This window comes from Rattus norvegicus, chromosome 5, assembly GCF_021556685.1.
Source record: "Rattus norvegicus strain SHRSP/BbbUtx chromosome 5, alternate assembly SHRSP_T2T, whole genome shotgun sequence".
In the NCBI taxonomy this organism is placed as follows: Eukaryota; Metazoa; Chordata; class Mammalia; order Rodentia; family Muridae; genus Rattus; species Rattus norvegicus.
In genome coordinates, this window is record NC_141538.1 from 79,958,274 (window position 1) to 79,978,660 (window position 20,387).

Sequence of the window (20,387 nt, forward strand, 5' to 3'; positions counted from 1 at the left end):
CTGTCAGTTTATGTCTCTCCATCTTAGATCAGCTGTTGTTAAACATGTCTGAGAATGGCTGTGCTTTCTGATTTGGCTGCTTAGGGTGGAGTGTGGGGATAAAACCATTTCTTTAAAGGAATGAGAGATAGAGCTCTGGTTGAGCGATTCCCAGCATGAACAGGACCCCATGTTCCATATCCAGTTCCTTGCCGGGTGAGGGGTGGGAGTCAGCACTAAACTTGGACTTCAGTGAAGCCATAGGAAGATGTGGCCAGTTAAATAGTGGCTCTGGGAAAGTACCCAGATGCTCGATTCGCTTCTCCTCATGGACTGTAAGATACCTGCTTTGTTTCCAGTCTCTGTGACTTCAAACTTGGCATCCTTTATGGGTTCTGATGGGAAAACAGTTTCCTGCTCCTTAGACCCACCCCTTTCTTTTGCCTGAGGAGAATCCCAAGATGATCTATAAACTGACTTTCAATTCAGTCTTTTCTACTTTGTCTTCACAAATCCTGGCCTGCTTAAAGTATCCTGTCTGCCCCACCCCTGCTATGAGGGTTTAACGGGGCACCTCCCGCATACTGAGCATGCACTCCCACCACTGAACTACGTCCTAAACCACGAACAGCACATGGGCTGTTAGACTCTTCATCACTGACAAATACCTTGTTTTTTTTTTTTTTAAAAAAAAAACATTTAAAAGGAAGAGAAGGGTGCATTTTGGCTGAGAGTTTCTAACCCTGGTTAGTTGGACCCATTGCTCTGAGCCTGAGACAGAGTAAGACACATTGGGAGCATGTGGCTGAAGCTGCTCTCCTCATAGCAGGCAGGGAGCAGAGCAGAGTAAGGAAGGACCTGGGCCAAGTATAACCCTGTAGACACACCCTCCAGTGACCTGCTTCTTTCCAAATAGCACCACCTGCTGCCAGTCACTTCCCAAAAGCCACCGCCTAGGGACAAGCCTTTAACCTGCAAGGGGCATTTCAGATTCAAATCCTACAGAGCCCTTTCAGTCTTGCAGTGTTCTGACAGATTCCTTTCTTTTATATTGCTTTGCTCCTCTGGAATTTAAAAACAGAACGAAGTAACCATATGTGCTGGGAGCTGGAAGTGTGTGGAGTTCTGTAAAGACAGTTCAGTCTTTTATCATTTAATGGAGGCATCCCTCAGTGGAGACTTTGTCCCACATTGTTTCTCTGTAAGTTGATATACATTAATGCACATGTACATTTTACATGTGGGCAATTTCATGAGCGTTATCACAGTCAAGGCACACCTACCCCTTCAGAAGCATCCTTGCATGTATGAATACTTAACATGACACATCCCATAACACATTTTTAAAATATAATATTTGTATTTATTCTTTGAGAATTAAAATTACTTTTTTTTTATTAACTTGAGTATTTCTTATATACATTTCGAGTGTTATTCCCTTTCCCGGTTTCCGGGCAAACATCCCCCTACCCCCTCCCCTTCCTTATGGGTGTTCCCCTCCCAACCCTCCCCCCATTGCCGCCCTCCCCCCAACAGTCTAGTTCACTAGGGGTTCAGTCTTAGCAGGACCCAGGGCTTCCCCTTCCACTGGTGCTCTTACTAGGATATTCATTGCTACCTATGAGGTCAGAGTCCAGGGTCAGTCCATGTATAGTCTTTAAGTAGTGGCTTAGTCCCTGGAAGCTCTGGTTGCTTGGAATTGTTGTACATATGGGGCTCGAGCCCCTTCAAGCTCTTCCAGTTCTTTCTCTGATTCCTTCAACGGGGGTCCTATTCTCAGTTCAGTGGTTTGCTGCTGGCATTCGCCTCTGTATTTGCTGTATTCTGGCTGTGTCTCTCAGGAGCAATCTACATCCGGCTCCTGTCGGTCTGCACTTCTTTGCTTCATCCATCTTGTCTAATTGGGTGGCTGTATATGTATGGGCCACATGTGGGGCAGGCTCTGAATGGGTGTTCCTTCAGTCTCTGTTTTAATCTTTGCCTCTCCCTTCCCTGCCAAGGGTATTCTTGTTCCCCTTTTAGAGAAGGAGTGAAGCATTCACATTTTGATCGTCCATCTTGAGTTTCATTTGTTCTAGGCATCTAGGGTAATTCAAGCATTTTGGCTAACAGCCACTTATCAATGAGTGCATACCATGTATGTCTTTCTGTGATTGGGTTAGTTCACTCAGGATGATATTTTCCAGTTCCAACCATTTGCCCACGAATTTCATAAAGTCATTGTTTTTGATAGCTGAGTAATATTCCATTGTGTAGATGTATCACATTTTCTGTATCGATTCCTCTGTTGAAGGGCATCTGGGTTCTTTCCAGCTTCTGGCTATTATAAATAAGGCTGCGATGAACATAGTGGAGCACGTGTCTTTTTTATATGTTGGGGCATCTTTTGGGTATATGCCCAAGAGAGGTATAGCTGGATCCTCAGGCAGTTCAATGTCCAATTTTCTGAGGAACCTCCAGACTGATTTCCAGAATGGTTATACCAGTCTGCAACCCCACCAACAATGGAGGAGTGTTCCTCTTTCTCCGCATCCTCGCCAGCATTTGCTGTCACCTGAGTTTTTGATCTTAGCCATTCTCACTGGTGTGAGGTGAAATCTCAGGGTTGTTTTGATTTGCATTTCCCTTATGACTAAAGATGTTGAACATTTCTTTTTTTTTTTTTTTTTTATTAACTTGAGTATTTCTTATATACATTTCAAGTGTTATTCCCTTTCCCGGTTTCCGGGCAAACATCCCCCTCCCCCCTACCCTTCCTTATGGGTGTTCCCCTCCCAACCCTCCCCCCATTGCCGCCCTCCCCCCATAGTCTAGTTCACTGGGGGTTCAGTCTTAGCAGGACCCAGGGCTTCCCCTTCCACTGGTGCTCTTACTAGGATATTCATTGCTACCTATGAGGTCAGAGTCCAGGGTCAGTCCATGTATAGTCTTTAGGTAGTGGCTTAGTCCCTGGAAGCTCTGGTTGCTTGGCATTGTTGTACATACGGGGACTCGAGCCCCTTCAAGCTCTTCCAGTTCTTTCTCTGATTCCTTCAACGGGGGTCCTATTCTCAGTTCAGTGGTTTGCTGCTGGCATTCGCCTCTGTATTTGCTGTATTCTGGCTGTGTCTCTCAGGAGCAATCTACATCCGGCTCCTGTCGGTCTGCACTTCTTTGCTTCATCCATCTTGTCTAATTGGGTGGCTGTATATGTATGGGCCACATGTGGGGCAGGCTCTGAATGGGTGTTCCTTCAGTCTCTGTTTTAATCTTTGCCTCTCCCTTCCCTGCCAAGGGTATTCTTTTTCCTCATTTAAAGAAGGAGTGAAGCATTCACATTTTGATCATCCGTCTTGAGTTTCGTTTGTTCTAGGGATCTAGGGTAATTCAAGCATTTGGGCTAATAGCCACTTATCAATGAGTGCATACCATGTATGTCTTTCTGTGATTGGGTTAGCTCACTCAGGATGATATTTTCCAGTTCCAACCATTTGCGTACGAATTTCATAAACTCGTTGTTTTTGATAGCTGAGTAATATTCCATTGTGTATATGTACCACATTTTCTGTATCCATTCCTCTGTTGAAGGGCATCTGGGTTCTTTCCAGTTTCTGGCTATTATAAATAAGGCTGCGATGAACATAGTGGAGCACGTGTCTCTTTTATATGTTGGGGCATCTTTTGGGTATATGCCCAAGAGAGGTATAGCTGGATCCTCAGGCAGTTCAATGTCCAATTTTCTGAGGAACCTCCAGACTGATTTCCAGAATGGTTGTACCAGTCTGCAATCCCACCAACAATGGAGGAGTGTTCCTTTCTCCGCATCCTCGCCAGCATTTGCTGTCACCTGAGTTTTTGATCTTAGCCATTCTCACTGGTGTGAGGTGAAATCTCAGGGTTGTTTTGATTTGCATTTCCCTTATGACTAAAGATGTTGAACATTTCTTTAGGTGTTTCTCAGCCATTCGGCATTCCTCAGCTGTGAATTCTTTGTTTAGCTCTGAACCTCATTTTTTAATAGGGTTATTTGTCTCCCTGCGGTCTAACTTCTTGAGTTCTTTGTATATTTTGGATATAAGGCCTCTATCTGTTGTAGGATTGGTAAAGATCTTTTCCCAATCTGTTGGTTGCCGTTTTGTCCTAACCACAGTGTCCTTTGCCTTACAGAAACTTTGCAGTTTTATGAGATCCCATTTGTCGATTCTTGATCTTAGAGCATAAGCCATTGGTGTTTTGTTCAGGAAATTTTTTCCAGTGCCCATGTGTTCCAGATGCTTCCCTAGTTTTTCTTCTATTAGTTTGAGTGTGTCTGGTTTGATGTGGAGGTCCTTGATCCACTTGGACTTAAGCTTTGTACAGGGTGATAAGCATGGATCGATCTGCATTCTTCTACATGTTGACCTCCAGTTGAACCAGCACCATTTGCTGAAAATGCTATCTTTTTTCCGTTGTATGGTTTTGGCTCCTTTGTCAAAAATCAAGTGACCATAGGTGTGTGGGTTCATTTCTAGGTCTTCAATTCTATTCCATTGGTCTATCTGTCTGTCTCTGTACCAATACCATGCAGTTTTTATCACTATTGCTCTGTAATACTGCTTGAGTTCAGGGATAGTGATTCCCCCTGAAGTCCTTTTATTGTTGAGGATAGTTTTAGCTATCCTGGGTTTTTTGTTATTCCAGATGAATTTGCAAATTGTTCTGTGTAACTCTTTGAAGAATTGGATTGGTATTTTGATGGGGATTGCATTGAATCTGTAGATCGCTTTTGGTAAAATGGCCATTTTTACTATATTAATCCTGCCAATCCATGAGCATGGGAGATCTTTCCATCTTCTGAGGTCTTCTTCAATTTCTTTCTTCAGAGTGTTGAAGTTCTTATTGTACAAATCTTTTACTTGCTTGGTTAAAGTCACACCGAGGTACTTTATATTATTTGGGTCTATTATGAAGGGTGTCGTTTCCCTAATTTCTTTCTCGGCTTGTTTCTCTTTTCTGTAGAGGAAGGCTACTGATTTATCTGAGTTAATTTTATACCCAGCCACTTTGCTGAAGTTGTTTATCAGATTTAGTAGTTCTCTGGTGGAACTTTTGGGATCACTTAAATATACTATCATATCATCTGCAAATAGTGATATTTTGACTTCTTCTTTTCCGATCTGTATCCCCTTGACCTCCTTTTGTTGTCTGATTGCTCTGGCTAGAACTTCAAGACCTATATTGAATAAGTAGGGAGAGAGTGGGCAGCCTTGTCTAGTCCCTGATTTTAGTGGGATTGCTTCAAGTTTCTCTCCATTTAGTTTAATGTTAGCAACTGGTTTGCTGTATATGGCTTTTACTATGTTTAGGTATGGGCCTTGAATTCCTATTCTTTCCAGGACTTTTATCATGAAGGGGTGTTGGATTTTGTCAAATGCTTTCTCAGCGTCTAATGAAATGATCATGTGGTTTTGTTCTTTCAGTTTGTTTATATAATGGATCACGTTGATGGTTTTCCGTATATTAAACCATCCCTGCATGCCTGGGATGAAGCCTACTTGATCATGGTGGATGATTGTTTTGATGTGCTCTTGGATTCGGTTTGCCAGAATTTTGTTGAGTATTTTTGCGTCGATATTCATAAGGGAAATTGGTCTGAAGTTCTCTTTCTTTGTTGTGTCTTTGTGTGGTTTAGGTATAAGAGTAATTGTGGCTTCGTAGACGGTATTCGGTAGTGATCCATCTGTTTCAATTTTGTGGAATAGTTTGGATAATATTGGTATGAGGTCTTCTATGAAGGTCTGATATAATTCTGCACTAAACCTGTCTGGACCTGGGCTCTTTTTGGTTGGGAGACCTTTAATGACTGCTTCTATTTCCTTAGGAGTTATGGGGTTGTTTAACTGGTTTATCTGTTCCTGATTTAACTTTGGTACCTGGTATCTGTCTAGGAAATTGTCCATTTCCTGTAGATTTTCAAGTTTTGTTGAATACAGGCTTTTATAGTAAGATCTGATGATATTTTGAATTTCCTCTGAATCTGTAGTTATGTCTCCCTTTTCCTTTCTGATTTTGTTAATTTGGACACACTCTCTGTGTCCTCTCGTTAGTCTGGCTAAGGGTTTATCTATCTTGTTGATTTTCTCAAAGAACCAACTTTTGGTTCTGTTGATTCTTTCTATGGTCCTTTTTCTTTCTACTTGGTTGATTTCAGCTCTGAGTTTGATTATTTCCTACCTTCTACTCCTCCTGGGTGAATTTGCTTCTTTTTGTTCTAGAGCTTTTAGGTGTGCTGTCAAGCTGCTGACATATGCTCTTTCCTGTTTCTTTCTGCAGGCACTCAGCGCTATGAGTTTTCCTCTTAGCACAGCTTTCATTGTGTCCCATAAGTTTGGGTATGTTGTACCTTCATTTTCATTAAATTCTAAAACGTTTTTAATTTCTTTCTTTATTTCTTCCTTGACCAGGTTATCATTGAGTAGAGCACTGTTCAATTTCCACGTATATGTGGGCATTCTTCCCTTATTGTTATTGAAGACCAGTTTTAGGCCGTGGCAGTCCGATAGCACGCATGGGATTATTTCTATCTTTCTGTACCTGTTGAGGCCCGTTTTTTGACCAATTATATGGTCAATTTTGGAGAAAGTACCATGAGGAGCTGAGAAGAAGGTATATCCTTTTGCTTTAGGATAGAATGTTCTATAAATATGTGTTAAGTCCATTTGGCTCATGACTTCTCTTAGTCTGTCTACGTCTCTGTTTAATTTCTGTTTCCATGATCTGTCCATTGATGAGAGTGGGGTGTTGAAATCTCCTACTATTATTGTGTGAGGTGCAATGTGTGTTCTGAGCTTTAGTAAGGTTTCTTTTACGTATGTAGGTGCCCTTGTATTTGGGGCATAGATATTTAGGATTGAGAGTTCATCTTGGTGGATTTTTCCTTTGATGAATATGAAGTGTCCTTCCTTATCTTTTTTGATGACTTTTAGTTGAAAATTGATTTTATTTGATATTAGAATGGCAGCTCCAGCTTTCTTCTTCCGACCATTTGCTTGGAAAGTTGTTTTCCAGCCTTTCACTCTGAGGTAGTGTCTGTCTTTGTCTCTGAGGTGTGTTTCCTGTAGGCAGCAGAATGCAGGGTCCTCGTTGCGTATCCAGTTTGTTAATCTATGTCTTTTTATTGGGGAGTTGAGGCCATTGATGTTGAGAGATATTAAGGAATAGTGATTATTGCTTCCTGTTCTATTCATATTTGGATGTGAGGTTATATTTGTGTGCTTTTCTTCTCTTTGTTTTGTTGCCAAGACGATTAGTTTCTTGCTTCTTCTAGGGTATAGCTTGCCTCCTTATGTTGGGCTTTACCATTTATTATCCTTTGTAGTGCTGGATTTGTAGGAAGATATTGTGTAAATTCGGTTTTGTCATGGAATATCTTGGTTTCTCCATCTATGTTAATTTTGAGTTTTGCAGGATACTGTAACCTGGGCTGGCATTTGTGTTCTCTTAGCGTCTGTATGATCCTGACGCTGTCCAGGATCTTCTGGCCTTCATAGTTTCTGGCGAAAAGTCTGGTGTGATTCTGATAGGTCTGCCTTTATATGTTACTTGACCTTTTTCCCTTACTGCTTTTAATATTCTTTCTTTATTTTGTGCATTTGGTGTTTTGACTATTATGTGACGGGAGGTGTTTCTTTTCTGGTCCAATCTATTTGGAGTTCTGTAGGCTTCTTGTATGCCTATGGGTATATCTTTTTTTAGGTTAGGGAAGTTTTCTTCTATGATTTTGTTGAAGATATTTACTGGTCCTTTGAGCTGGGAGTCTTCACTCTCTTCTATACCTATTATCCTTAGGTTTGATCTTCTCATTGAGTCCTGGATTTCCTGTATGTTTTGGACCAGTAGCTTTTTCTGCTTTACATTATCTTTGACAGTTGAGTCAGTGATTTCTATGGAATCTCTGCTCCTGAGATTCTCTCTTCCATCTCTTGTATTCTGTTGGTGAAGCTCATATCTACAGCTCCTTGTCTCTTCTTTTGGTTTTCTATATCCAGGGTTGTTTCCATGTATTCTTTCTTGATTGCTTCTATTTCCATTTTTAATTCCTTCAACTGTTTGATTGTGTTTTCCTGGAATTCTTTCAGGGATTTTTGTGACTCCTCTCTATGGGCTTCTACTTGTTTATTTATGATTTCCTGGAATTCTTTCAGGGAATTTTGTGACTCCTCTCTCTGGGCTTCTACTTGTTTATTTATGATTTCCTGGAATTCTTTCAGGGATTTTTGTGACTCCTCTCTGTAGGCTTCTACTTGTTCTCTAACGGAGTTCTTCACGTCTTTCTTGAAGTCCTCCAGCATCATGATCAAATATGATTTTGAAACTAGATCTTGCTTTTCTGGTGTGTTTGGATATTCCGTGTTTGCTTTGGTGGGAGAATTGGGCTCCGATGATGCCATGTAGTCTTGGTTTCTGTTGCTTGGGTTCCTGCGCTTGCCTCTCGCCATCAGATTATCTCTAGTGTTACTTTGTTCTGCTATTTCTGACAGTGGCTAGACTGTCCTATAAGCCTGTGTGTCAGGAGTGCTGTAGACCTGTTTTCCTGTTTTCTTTCAGCCAGTTATGGGAACAGAGTGTTCTGCTTTCGGGCGTGTAGTTTTTCCTCTCTACAGGTCTTCAGCTGTTCCTGTGGGCCTGTGTCTTGAGTTCACCAGGCAGGTCACTTGCAGCAGAAAAGTTGGTCTTACTTGTGGTCCCGACGCTCACGTTTGCTCTCGGGGTGATGCCCTCAAGCTCTCTGTGGCGGCAGCAACCAGGAAGATCTGTGCTGCCGTTTCCGGGAGCTTCAGTGCACCAGGGATCCAGATGGCGTTTGGTGTTTTCCTCTGGCGTCCGAGATGTGTGCAGAGTGCAGTCTCTTCTGGTTTCCCAGGCGTGTCTGCCTCTCTGAAGGTTTAGCTCTCCCTCCCACGGGATTTGGGTGCAGAGAACTGTTTATCTGTTGTGTTCCTTCAGGTTCCGGCGGTGTCTCAGGCGCAGGGGTCCTGCCGCTCCTGGTAAAATTACTTTTTGGGGCAGGGGATTCTATTTTACCTTTTTCTTTTCGACTGTGTTGGGGATCGAACCAAGGGGCCTCATCCTTTTTACCGGGCTTTGGCCTGAGCTCTTTTTTAGCGCACACTCAAGTGCACACCATGCTGTTCACTAGAGAGGCTATTCATGTACAGCGGTGTATGTATGTAAGCTAAGCAGTCCCCTCCCATACCGTCCCCCGCCCCAGACAACCAGCATCCTTTGCTGTGCCTCTCTGCCTGTGCCCGCCGGCCTCACCACTGCTTTGTTCACTCCAGCTCGCTGCACAGCAGACAACACGGACGGTTAGACGGGCATGCGCAGGCTTGGGAGGTGACTTACATTCATCTATCGAACACTTTGGTGTTGAGTTCTACTTGCAAAATGAAGGTTTGTTTTTCTTGAAGGACAGACTATGTATTTGCTATGGCGCCTTCTTCTCACTGGAATTAATGATCAGAGTTTGTATTGCAACAACCGTTTCCCCAATGTAAAATGATTTCTTTTTCTACCCAACCCCACTTTTTAAATAAATATTTACTTCAGTTTTTTTCACGTGTGTACCTATGTATGTGCCATCTGCCGTGTGTATGCAGATGCCATGGAGTCCAGCAGTAGGCATTTGTGTCCCCTGGAGCAGTGCCGGGAGCAGTGAGTGTTTTTGTCCAGTGAACTCTCTAGCCTTGCCTCCCTCCTTCTTTGAGGCACTTTTAGATTACTCAGGAGGGACATTAATAGTAAGATGCTGATTGAACTTGCAAGTATTTTGAATTAACATAGGGTTGGCAGTTACTGTCCTTAATGGCTTGGCTTTTAATCTTGATGCCCCTTTATTCGGCAGTGGTTTCTATCAAGTTTCTATCAAGGTTTGGAAGGTACAGGTGTGAGTGATGGCGCGCGTGCTCGGGAAGCTTTTGTTGAATGCAGGCAAGAGTTCAGACTCAGACAAGAAGTTGGACATTCCTCTCTTACTGAGCAGTTGCATATAGATTTCCTACTTTTAGAAATAATCTTCTCCGTGGTAATGTATAGGAAATACACTTTTATTTCAGATCACAGGCCAGGGTTAGAAGCTAAGAGCATTTGGAACATACCCCACAGACTCCCAAGTACCATGTGTAATGTGAGTGTTTTGAAATTAAACCCTGACGTTTCCAATGGAGTCTTGTAGTAATGTGCAAGCAGGCTCTTTTTAGACCCCAACATTCACCTGTACAAATACTTGTGGATGCTGGTTTGTTTTTGAGATAGGGACCTGTTATGTAGCTCAATCTGGCTATGCAACCCAGTACAGTCTTAGGTTTTTCTTGCCTTAATCTTCTGAATGTTGAGATTATGCGTGTGTGTGTGTGTGTGTGTGTGTGTGTGTGTGTGTGTGTGTGTGTCACAGCATATAAGTTCATTATGGCTTTGATTCAGCCCCTGATAATTAGGGTGGGCATCTTGCCATGTGCTTGTTGGCTGTTTGTAGGCTGGGGAAGTCGCTGAGCTTCATCACTGCCCCTGTTCATTCACTTTTAAAACGCGTTTATAATACTTTTATTATATTAATCACTGTGCATGTGGACATGAGGTCTGGCACATAGGGGATTTCATACAGGCACACGGGGTCTCCTGAACATTCCACCTTCCATTAGCACCATTCATTCTCTTTTACAGATTCGTGTCGTCTACACATACATGATTTTGCTCACGTATGTATAAAATCTGGATGCCACAGACGAGAAAGCGAGCATGTGATACTTGTTTTTCTGAGACTGGCTTGATCCACTCACTATGCTTAGTTATCTGCAGTCTCCCGTAAATAACATAACTTCTGTGGCTGAAGAAGACACGCTGTGTGCACAGCACATTTCCCTCGTCCTTTCTCCTGCGCCCCTAGCTTAGCTGTGGGAATGGTCTGTGTGCGTTGGCTCACAGTGTTCTGACAGACACCTGCTGCATAGCAGGGTTATTTTTTTAAAGATATATTTATTTATTTTTTTTTGTGTCTGTGAGTACACTGTATCTGTCTTCAGACACACCAGAAGAGGACATCAGATCCCATTACAGATGGTTGTGAGCCACCATGTGGTTGCTGGGATTTGAACTCAGGACCTCTGGAAGAGCAGTCAGTGCTCTTAACCACGGAGCCATCTCTCCAGCCCCATAACAGGGTTATTTAGTAGATCTGTTTTCAGGTTGGTTTTTTTTTTTTAAACAGATTTTTATACATAGATTAAACACATTAATGATTAGCTCTGAATCACGAATAATGCATTGGTATCAAGGAAAGAAATAAAAGCAAGTCCCCTTGGCGTTATTTAGCCAGGAGTGGTCCATATTTAATCCTCTACTTTATGTTCCCTGTGTCTTCTGCCCTCTGTTGTATGATCTGAATCTGTGCCTGCCTGAAGGCTGTCTTGTTAACCTGTCCCTGTGTCTGGGTCTTCTGTGCCTGTCAGTTGTATGAGCTGTGTCTGTGCTTGAACAAAGGACTTCATTCTGTCTTTGTTCAGCAGCACAGAAAGCATAACATGGGAAGGAATGGGCTACTTTACAGACATCCTTGACAGAGTTTTACAAGGAATGACATCACTGGCGCCAACTGAAGAGACAGTAGACAATACTATGTTTAGCGACCGGTATCCATGCATGCTGCACTCAGTCTTTTTGGTAGATTTTAGAAAGTCGCTTCCAGTCTCTGTGTTTACTGCATTCAGCACATGACACACATGCATCATTCTGAGTCAGGGGCATGGAGGCATATATCATTTTAGGTTACAGCTATGTGTTAGTTTAGATCATAAATGCAGATTACATGGAAAGCCCAAGGCAAGTGAGATGGTTGTTACATTGTTCCCTAAAGGCTGGCTAAAGAGCTTGAGCTCAGTAGGCTAGCAGTCAAGACTTAGGTGGTCTTGGGTGTGTTGTTAATCTGGCTGTGTGGTCCAGCAAAAGTCCCAGACTCGTAAAATACAAGAGATATTTTCAGGACTTGGGATGGTTTCATTTGTTGTTTTGGTTTTGAGACAGTCTTACTGTGCAACCTTGGCTGGCCTGGAACCCTGAGATCTGCCTGCCTCTGCCTTCTGGAGTGCAGGATTAAAGGCGTTATTTTACTGTCAAGGGAAGGCAGCTTTTAGTTTACTGCAGAAATTCCACTGGGTTCCATAACAGAATGGTTCACCTTCCTATAGCAGTAGGCAGATAAGGCTCCCTCTTCTCTACATCCTCCCGAACTTTTTTTTTTTTGTCAGAACCCAGGTATTTTTGCATTAGCAGTCACTTTTCCCTGTGGTGGAGTAAGAGAGAAACCTTTAACCATTCACTTGAGCAAGCTACCAAGGAAATAAATTGAAGATCAAAGGTCCCTGGGTGAGCAGGTAATTTAAAGTGTTTAACAGATTTATGATAGAAAAATGTGACTAAATGAGAGAAGCAAAGTTACATTTTTTTTTCTTTTCTTTTTTTTCGGAGCTGGGGATCGAACCAGGCCTAAATCCCCAACCCCGCAAAGTTACATTTGATTACAAACCTAAAAGGGAAATCAAGACCGGTCTTCAGGTCTGGGAGCCTGCCTACTTCTTTATTTCTTTATTTACTGTGCTCTTGTACCCTTTGAACTGAAACAAAATCTTAATCTACTTTAATAATTTTTTGTGTGCTCAATATGTCTGCCTCCCCCCCTGAAGTGTATCTGTGTGTGTATGTGTGTGCATAGGTAGCTAGTGTAGGTACGCGTGTGTCTCTGGCTGTGTGTGTGTAGGACTGCCCTGGGTGTTGTTCCTCTGGCATTTTCTACCCCTTTCCTTTCTTTCTTTTCTTTTCTTTTCTTTTCTTTTCTTTTCTTTTCTTTTCTTCTCTTTTCTTTTCTTTTTTTTTGGTGGGAGAGTGGGGGTAGGGTGGACATGCAGTCTTTCACAGGGCAGTAGCTTACTGAGTGGGCAGAGCTGGCAGCCCAGCGCCCCAGGGATCTGCCTGCCTCTGCAGCCTCAGCACTGTGTCACAAATACACACTGCTACACCTGGCCTTCACGTTAACGTGGGTTCTGGGACTTGAACTCAGATCCCTGTGCTCGTACAGTAGGTACTTTACCAACTACAGTGTCTGCCCAGTCATCGCTCTCTTTTCTGAGACATTGTCTTCCACCTTTCTGTCTGTATCTTCTCTGCATATGTAAAGACAGGACGGCTGCATTCACTGAACGGGTGTTGGCTTCTCAGGCAGGGGCGGTGCGAGTGTTCTGTGCTGACAGGGCACTGCAGCGACATGTCCCATGAATCTTCGTTGATGGTAGCATAAAGGCCTAACAGATTAAACACTGGCTGGAAGTGAAGCTCAGTCGGTAAGTGCTTGGCATAAGTTAATGCAGTCTCAGTCTGAAGACCAGGCAGAAGTTGGGTCAGCTTCAGGCACACATCGAGTTCGAAGTTAACCTAGACTACGTGAGATCCTGCCTCAAAAAAAAAAGCAGACAAAAAAACCAAGTGACACCAACACCAACACTTGGACAGCCGGCTGTAGGAATTTGGTGGCCTGGTGAGCTTTTCTTGCTTAATTACTTATTCTTGATTACATCTTGATGACTGTATTTTTCTCCTGTTCCATAGCCACTTCCTGAGAAGTTTGTGGTGAAGGGTGTCGTGGATCGTTTTTCAGAAGAGTTTGTGGAGACCAGAAGAAAAGCGTTGGACAAATTCCTAAAAAGGATTACAGATCACCCAGTGCTCTCTTTCAATGAACACTTCAATGTGTTCCTCACTGCTAAGGTACAGGCAGAGTTTTGTGTGTGTTGCTGAAAATGCTTGTTCTTGGGCTCCTTCTTAAATGCTCTGCTCTCTGATGAGCCACTTCCACGAGGGGTCCTCTGATGTGGGCATCATAAAGGCTCTCCCTCTGCTTTCTCAGTGCCCATCGCATTGGCACCGGTTCTTTTAGAACCCAGCAGAGGACTAGGCTGCCTCCCACCCTCCCCCACCCCAGCAGTAGCAATGAAAGTCAGTATTCTCTCTTGCCAAAAGTACAAGTGGCCATTACACATTCCTGGCAGTGTTGGCAGGTTGGTAGGCTTATTAACAATAGGCAAAAAGAGAGAGAATACAGGATGTTTGGTAGCAGTGTTCTCCAGGGCTGCCAAGATAGTTCAGTGGGTCAAGTATCCACTACAGCAGCCTAAGGAGCCAAGTCCTCTCTTCGGACTTGTAAAGGTGAAAAGACTTGGTTCTACAAGGTTGTCGTCTGACCACCACATGCCTGCCACCCACACAGCAAGGTGTGCACAAAGGCCCCTGCGCCCAGAGTGCTAAGGAACCGGGAGTAGTAGAGGGGAAGAGGAGTTACCTGGTTTTCAGCCAGAAGGCGGGGAGTGGACACTGTTAAGCATCTCACGCCTTTTTTTCTGTTTGTGGAGGTCATCCACCTTTTGCTGTAGAGACAGACCTCACCCAAATCACCCAAAAATGTTTATCTCAGACTCTTTCCCCACCAGACTGTTAATCTTGAGTTCCCAGTTAATAGGACCCATTCTTAGAGGAAATGTCACATGTACTTTATGGCCTCTATGCTACGTTGGTCAGAAGCACAGCAGATTCCAAAGCTTTTAACTACAGACCCCACCCCCTCGGGTGTCTGTCGGATTTGTGAGGGGGGGTCTGTGCAGTCACAGCGCAAGCTTTATTGTGTGCCTAGAATTGGAGTGACTTTCCTGGAAACTTTTCCCTAAAGTGTAAAGTGTGCCAGTCTTGTGCCCGCCATGAATGGCATCAGACTCCCCAAGCTTGGTCCAGGTCGGTGATGTCCCTCAGAGCCGAGTTTTCATTGTCACCTCTTCATGGTCACTTCCCTGCCTGAGACCTGCAGAGCAGCACTCAGGAGCCTTGAAAGTAACCGGCCTCATAGTTTTAGACAAGGAAACTGAAGTTCAGAGAGGTCAAACTCATTCAGTCTGCACCACTGGTTCTGGAAGTCGGATCCCGTGGCTCGTAAGGCCTCGGTTTCCAGCTGTATCACAAGGCCTGGCCGTTGCTTGCCAACAACTCTTCCTCTTAGGTGTTTTCCAGTCACTGCCAGAAAAACAGTTGGCTGCCAGTGCTTCACTGGCTTCATGCTTCGCCTGCTGCTGGCAGCACTGACCTGAAATCTAAGAAGTCCACCCATACCGTGCAGAAATGGGCCACATGTCCACACTCTCAGGAAGCCTAGCTTCTCCCTAGCCAACCCATTTAGTTTCAGGTCCATGCACTCAAGCCATATATACTACGTTCTAATGACAAAGGTGCTGAAGTCTAGGTTTGTTTTTGTTTTGTTTTTTTGTTGTTTCGTTTTGGTTTTTTTGGTTAAAATTACAAGAAAACAGAGACATGTGTACAGATGGCAACTGTTGACATTTAAGGCTCCAGAAGATTCTGTTCTCCACTCAGGGAAACTACCTGGCAAAGGCCGAAGGCTTCCTTTTAGCTTCAGTTGGTGGCTGCCCATGCACTGCCCCCCACAGGTTGAACCTGTTCAAATGTAAGCATTTCCCACTACACTGATACTTGGGTGTGGTTCTTCAGTTCTTGTTTCCACAAAGTGTAATTGGTTCTGAGGTTGCAGGTCCTTTGTTCCGAAGCCCCAAGCCAACCTCATTACTGAGTGAAGTAGGAGAGGGCTGTGGTGTGGATTCCTGGTCATTAGGATCTGCGTGGAGAGTGAGTGGGAGATTGTGTGTATCTTGGAGAGAGATGAATTGAGATTCCTGGGCTAAACAGTATGATAAAGTTTTTTTTTTAAAAGATGTATTAATAAGGTCCTTCAGAATCTCCATCAAAATCCAGTTTCATGTAAGGGAATGCAAGAGATCAGTCCTTAAATCAACAAGTTCTGCCTGGGCTTGGGGTGGCGAACACATTTAATTCCGGCACTTGGGAGGTGGAGGCAGAAAGATTAGGAAATCATCCTCAACTACATAGTGAATCAAAGGCCAGCCTGAGCTAGACCACCACCACCACCACCACCACCACCACCACCACCACCACCCCCCCACACCCTACACCCCACCACCACCATCACCACCCCACACCCTACACCCCACCACCATCATCACCACCACCATCACCACCCCACACCCTACACCCCACCACCACCACCACCACCACCACCACCACCACCACCACCACCACCATCACCACCACCACCCCACACCCTACACCCCACCACCCCTATCTGAAGAAAAAGAACTTCTGTTCTTAGAAAGCTGAAACTCTCTACTCATGAGTAGAGGGTTTCTTCCCACTAACCCTCCTGTGTTCTTCTTTAACATATTGTTGTGTGAACTTCCCTGGAGGGAGGTGTCAACATTTATTATTTCCCAAGATAGGAGACCAATGACAGACCAATATAATGATTCCTCCAGAGCGGAGCCAGTCAATTGGGTTTTATCTATAGCCCACAGGGAAGGGGCTACTTACAGGAGCGTGTGTGACTGAAACAGCCTCACAACAGTCTCACCCAAGTGTAGGTCATGACTTCCTGTAGCTGCACAGATGAATACTCCCTCCCATTAGCTTCTGTGCTACGTATATGCTCACGCCAAGTACCAAGGAGGGTTACACACAGGCCAGGGAGGTCTAGGAAGGAATGGCTAGAGTCTCAGGTACGGGTCTGATGATCTTCCTCCTATGATAGCAACAGGCCCCATCTTGACAAGGGTCCCTTGAGTAGTCACAGCTGCCAGAGTCAGGCACTAAGCTGGGAAGGGAAGTGTTTTACAGTGTGCAGTGAGGCCAAGATCTTAGATGAAGCACTTAGAGGCAGCATTTACAAGACAGTCCTCTGGGTGATAGCATGTTCTCATCCCAAACTAGTCAAGCCCCCGAGAAGAAGCCGGTGGTTCTGGGAGAGTGTAAGAAAGCTCAGTGGGAACCGATTGGAAGTCATGGGATCAGGAGGCTTGTTTCCCTGACAGGGAACGCTGTGCAGTGTTTGGTTGTTGCTGTTTTGAGATAGGGACTGTGGTAGTTGGAATAAGAGAATGTCCCCATAGGTTCATAGATTTGAATGCTTAATCATCAGAGAGTGGCACTGTTTGAAAAGGATTGGGAGGTGTGGCCTTGTTGGAGGAAGTGTAACACTTGAGGTGGCAGGCTTTGACATTTCAAAAGCCCACGCCAGACCCAGTGTCTGTCAGTCTGTCCCCCAACCCCAACCGGTAGATCAGGATCTGTCTGTCTGTCTATCTGTCTTTTCCAGTGGATCAGGATGTAATTCTCAGCTGCTTCTTCAGCACCATGCATGTCACTGTGCTCCTTGCTATGACAGTACTGCTCTACACCACAGAAACTGCAAGCAAGCCCCAGTCGAATGCCTTCTTTTATAAGAGTTACCTTGGTCTTGGTGTCTCTTCACAGCAGCAGAACAGAGATGACAGCAGGACTCACTCTGTAGCCTGTGCTAGCTTGAGTGCCTGATCCTTTTTCTCAGCCCTGGTGCTGGAATGACCTGCATGTACCACCAGCTCAGTCCTAAGAGCTGTTTGCTTGTTTGTTTGGTGGGTTGGTTTGAGGCACAGGGTCTTACTATGTAGGCCAGGCTGTCCTTGAACTCAGAGATTCACTGCCGCTACCTCCTGGTATAGTTAGTGCCAATTGTAACCTCTTGTTTTTCTGCCTGTCAACTTTGTTCCTAGAAACAGTGACTCTGAGACAATATTTCATGAATAAATGCCAAGGCCAAAGCTTTGCTTGTTCCCCAACTAGCTCTTCGCTTAATTACTTATTCATTCTGTTCTGAGTCTTGCCAAGTGGCTGGTTACCTGGTCCTCAGTTTCATGTGACTGTCTTCTGGGTCTGGGGCAAATCTTTACACATCTGACTCTGTTTCCAGAATCCTCTCTGTGTACTAGAACTTCCGCCTCCCTATTTCCTGCCTGAGCTAGCAGGCCATAGGCTTTTTATTGACAGGTGGATGCTTCCACACACAGAATAAAAGATTCCCTCAACACCTGAGTGCTAGGACCAAAGGCAGAAGCCACCATGCTGTGTGCTTTGTCTTTTAAAATTCAGTACAAGAAGTTTAAAGGCCCAACCCACTTCCCACTTTTGCCTTGACCCACAGGAAATTCTGAATTTAGGATGTGTCCACAGGGTCAGTTGTGCTCAGTCTTCTAGCGTGCTCCTCTGACTTCTCAGCTCCCTCCTCTCACCCTCCTGTGTCCCTAGTTGGGTTTGAGTGAGGAATGAAATGACCCTCAGGCATTTAATTTTGTCTTAAAGACAGCATGGTGAATTTTTGCCAGAGGTTTTAAAAATTGTGGTAGAGTGTTGTATTTAAAGTCGGGGAGCATTGAACTATTGCAGTAGTTCCTAATGCCGGAACCCTTAATACAGCTTCTTATGTTGTAGAGATACCACAACCAAACAGCTACGTTCCCTGCTACTTTATAACTAATTTTGCTGCTGTTATGACTCAGTGTATAAATATCTGATATGCAGGACCCCTGTGAAAGGTCATTTGACACCCCTCCCAAGGGGTCACCACCCATAGGTTGAGAGCCACTGGCCTGGAGAGTCTGGGGGCCAGCCATGTTGACATGTGACATGAGCATGTGGATATGAGTCTGGGGGCAGGGCAGTCTGCTGTAGAATGCTCTCCTTCTTGTCACAGTAGCTGTGACTTTCTGCAAGTATGGAGCCTGGTGACTACTGATAGATCCCATCCTAGGTGGGCATGTGTGTGGTGGAGGGCTTTGTGGACTCACTTCCTCTCAGCCACTCCCTTCTTACTTCACAGCTAGCTGTGTATAATTCTTCCTAGTTCTGTGTGGCCTCGTGGCCTTGGGAGATGCTAGTGTATATAGACTCTGGACATTTGGCCGAGGGAGATACCTATCTTTGCAGCTTTGAGGAAGTCGTCATTCATGCTGGGATGAGACTTTCCTGTTGCAGGCTCCTCCGTTTGGACTTTAGACTTACACTCTGCTTTGCCTATAAGGGCAGGCAGGTGTTTGTTTGGCCTCCACAGGAAAAGAGTTCCCACAGTGACCCCAACAGCTCCTGCCTTCTAGTTCTTCCTTCTAATGAGACACTGCCTTCGGAAGCTGGTTCCCTCAGCCCTGGCTGGTGACTGAGAGGTTACGTTGTTGTCTGCAGGACCTGAATGCCTACAAGAAGCAGGGGATAGCACTGCTGACCAGAGTGGGGGAGTCGGTCAAGCATGTCACTGGAGGCTACAAGCTGCGGAGTCGGCCTCTGGAGTTTGCAGCCATCGGTGACTACTTAGACACTTTTGCACTCAAACTGGGAACCATTGATCGGATAGCCCAGCGGATCATCAAAGAAGAAATAGGTGAGCTCTTTGTTGAGATTGGCGGTGCCCAGAGTGTCAGGAATGACGTGCATTATGCTGGCTTGAAGTAACCTGCAGACACTCTGCAGTGACAGAACCAGGCCTCGTTCTGCATAAAAAACAGATACCAAGAGGGAGGGGTTAGTGGTGCCTGGAGGTGCTTTGCACTCAGTCCTTGTCGTTTTGCACTCAGCGTCTGTTTGCTGTTCCCATGCCCTCCTGCACGGAGGATGATTACAGAAATAAGCATAGCCGAGAGATGGCTCAAAAGAAGAATGTGTTGCCATGTTTGCCAAGGTTGTGACCCAGTGAGCTTTCGAGCTTACTGTCTGCTCCTCCCTGCCTACATCACCTCACATCCTCTCCTCTGACCTGGGGAGTTGCTCACACCTGAGGCTGTCCTTGTCACCACCACTGCCTGTCTACCCTCCTCCTTCCATGGTCGCCTGATTGACCTTGTCCCCTTACATGGGTGTAGGCAGACACACTGAGCAGCATGACAATCATGCTGAGACATGAGGCACATCACACAGGCCTGTTCAGTTAAACACGGCAGCCATTTTCTGTCAAATGACAGGGACCCCGAGCAAATGGGGGGCTGGGTTTACTCTTGTAGGGTAAAGAAATAATTTTTTTTTCTTGTTCCCTAAAACCACTGGTAGACAGGAGCATTGAGGAGGGAGTGAGTCTGCCTCTGTGAGACCACATCTCTTCTAGCAGCATGTTCCCATAACCCCATTGTTTTCTTCCATTGCCTCTGATTTTTTTCCTTTAAAAAAAGCCCCCACCCTCAAGTACTAGAGAAATGACTCAAGTTAAGGACACCTGTTGCTCTTGAAAAAGACCTGCATTCAGTTCCTACCACCTACATCGTGGCTCACAACCATCTATAACTCCAGTCCTGGGGGATATGAGGCCTCTGAACATATATGAAAGTCTCCCCCAGGGGTTGGGGATTTAGCTCAGTGGTAGAGCGCTTGCCTAGGAAGCGCAAGGCCCTGGGTTCGGTCCCCAGCTCCAAAAAAAAGAACCAAAAAAAAAAAAAAAAGAAAGTCTCCCCCATTGCTTTCCAAAACATTTC

The 20,387-nt window shown here is 44.7% G+C and overlaps 1 protein-coding gene across 3 annotated transcripts in view; it reads left to right on the plus strand.

Moving 5' to 3' along the window:
- Snx30 (sorting nexin family member 30) overlaps window positions 1-20,387 on the plus strand; it is a 127,039-nt gene that overhangs the window by 69,751 nt on the left and 36,901 nt on the right. For all 3 annotated transcript variants that reach the window (XM_087547969.1, XM_087547968.1, NM_001106651.1), the window contains 2 exon segments: window positions 13,594-13,752; window positions 19,111-19,306. In XM_087547969.1, coding sequence (XP_087404095.1) covers window positions 13,594-13,752; window positions 19,111-19,306 — 355 coding nt within the window.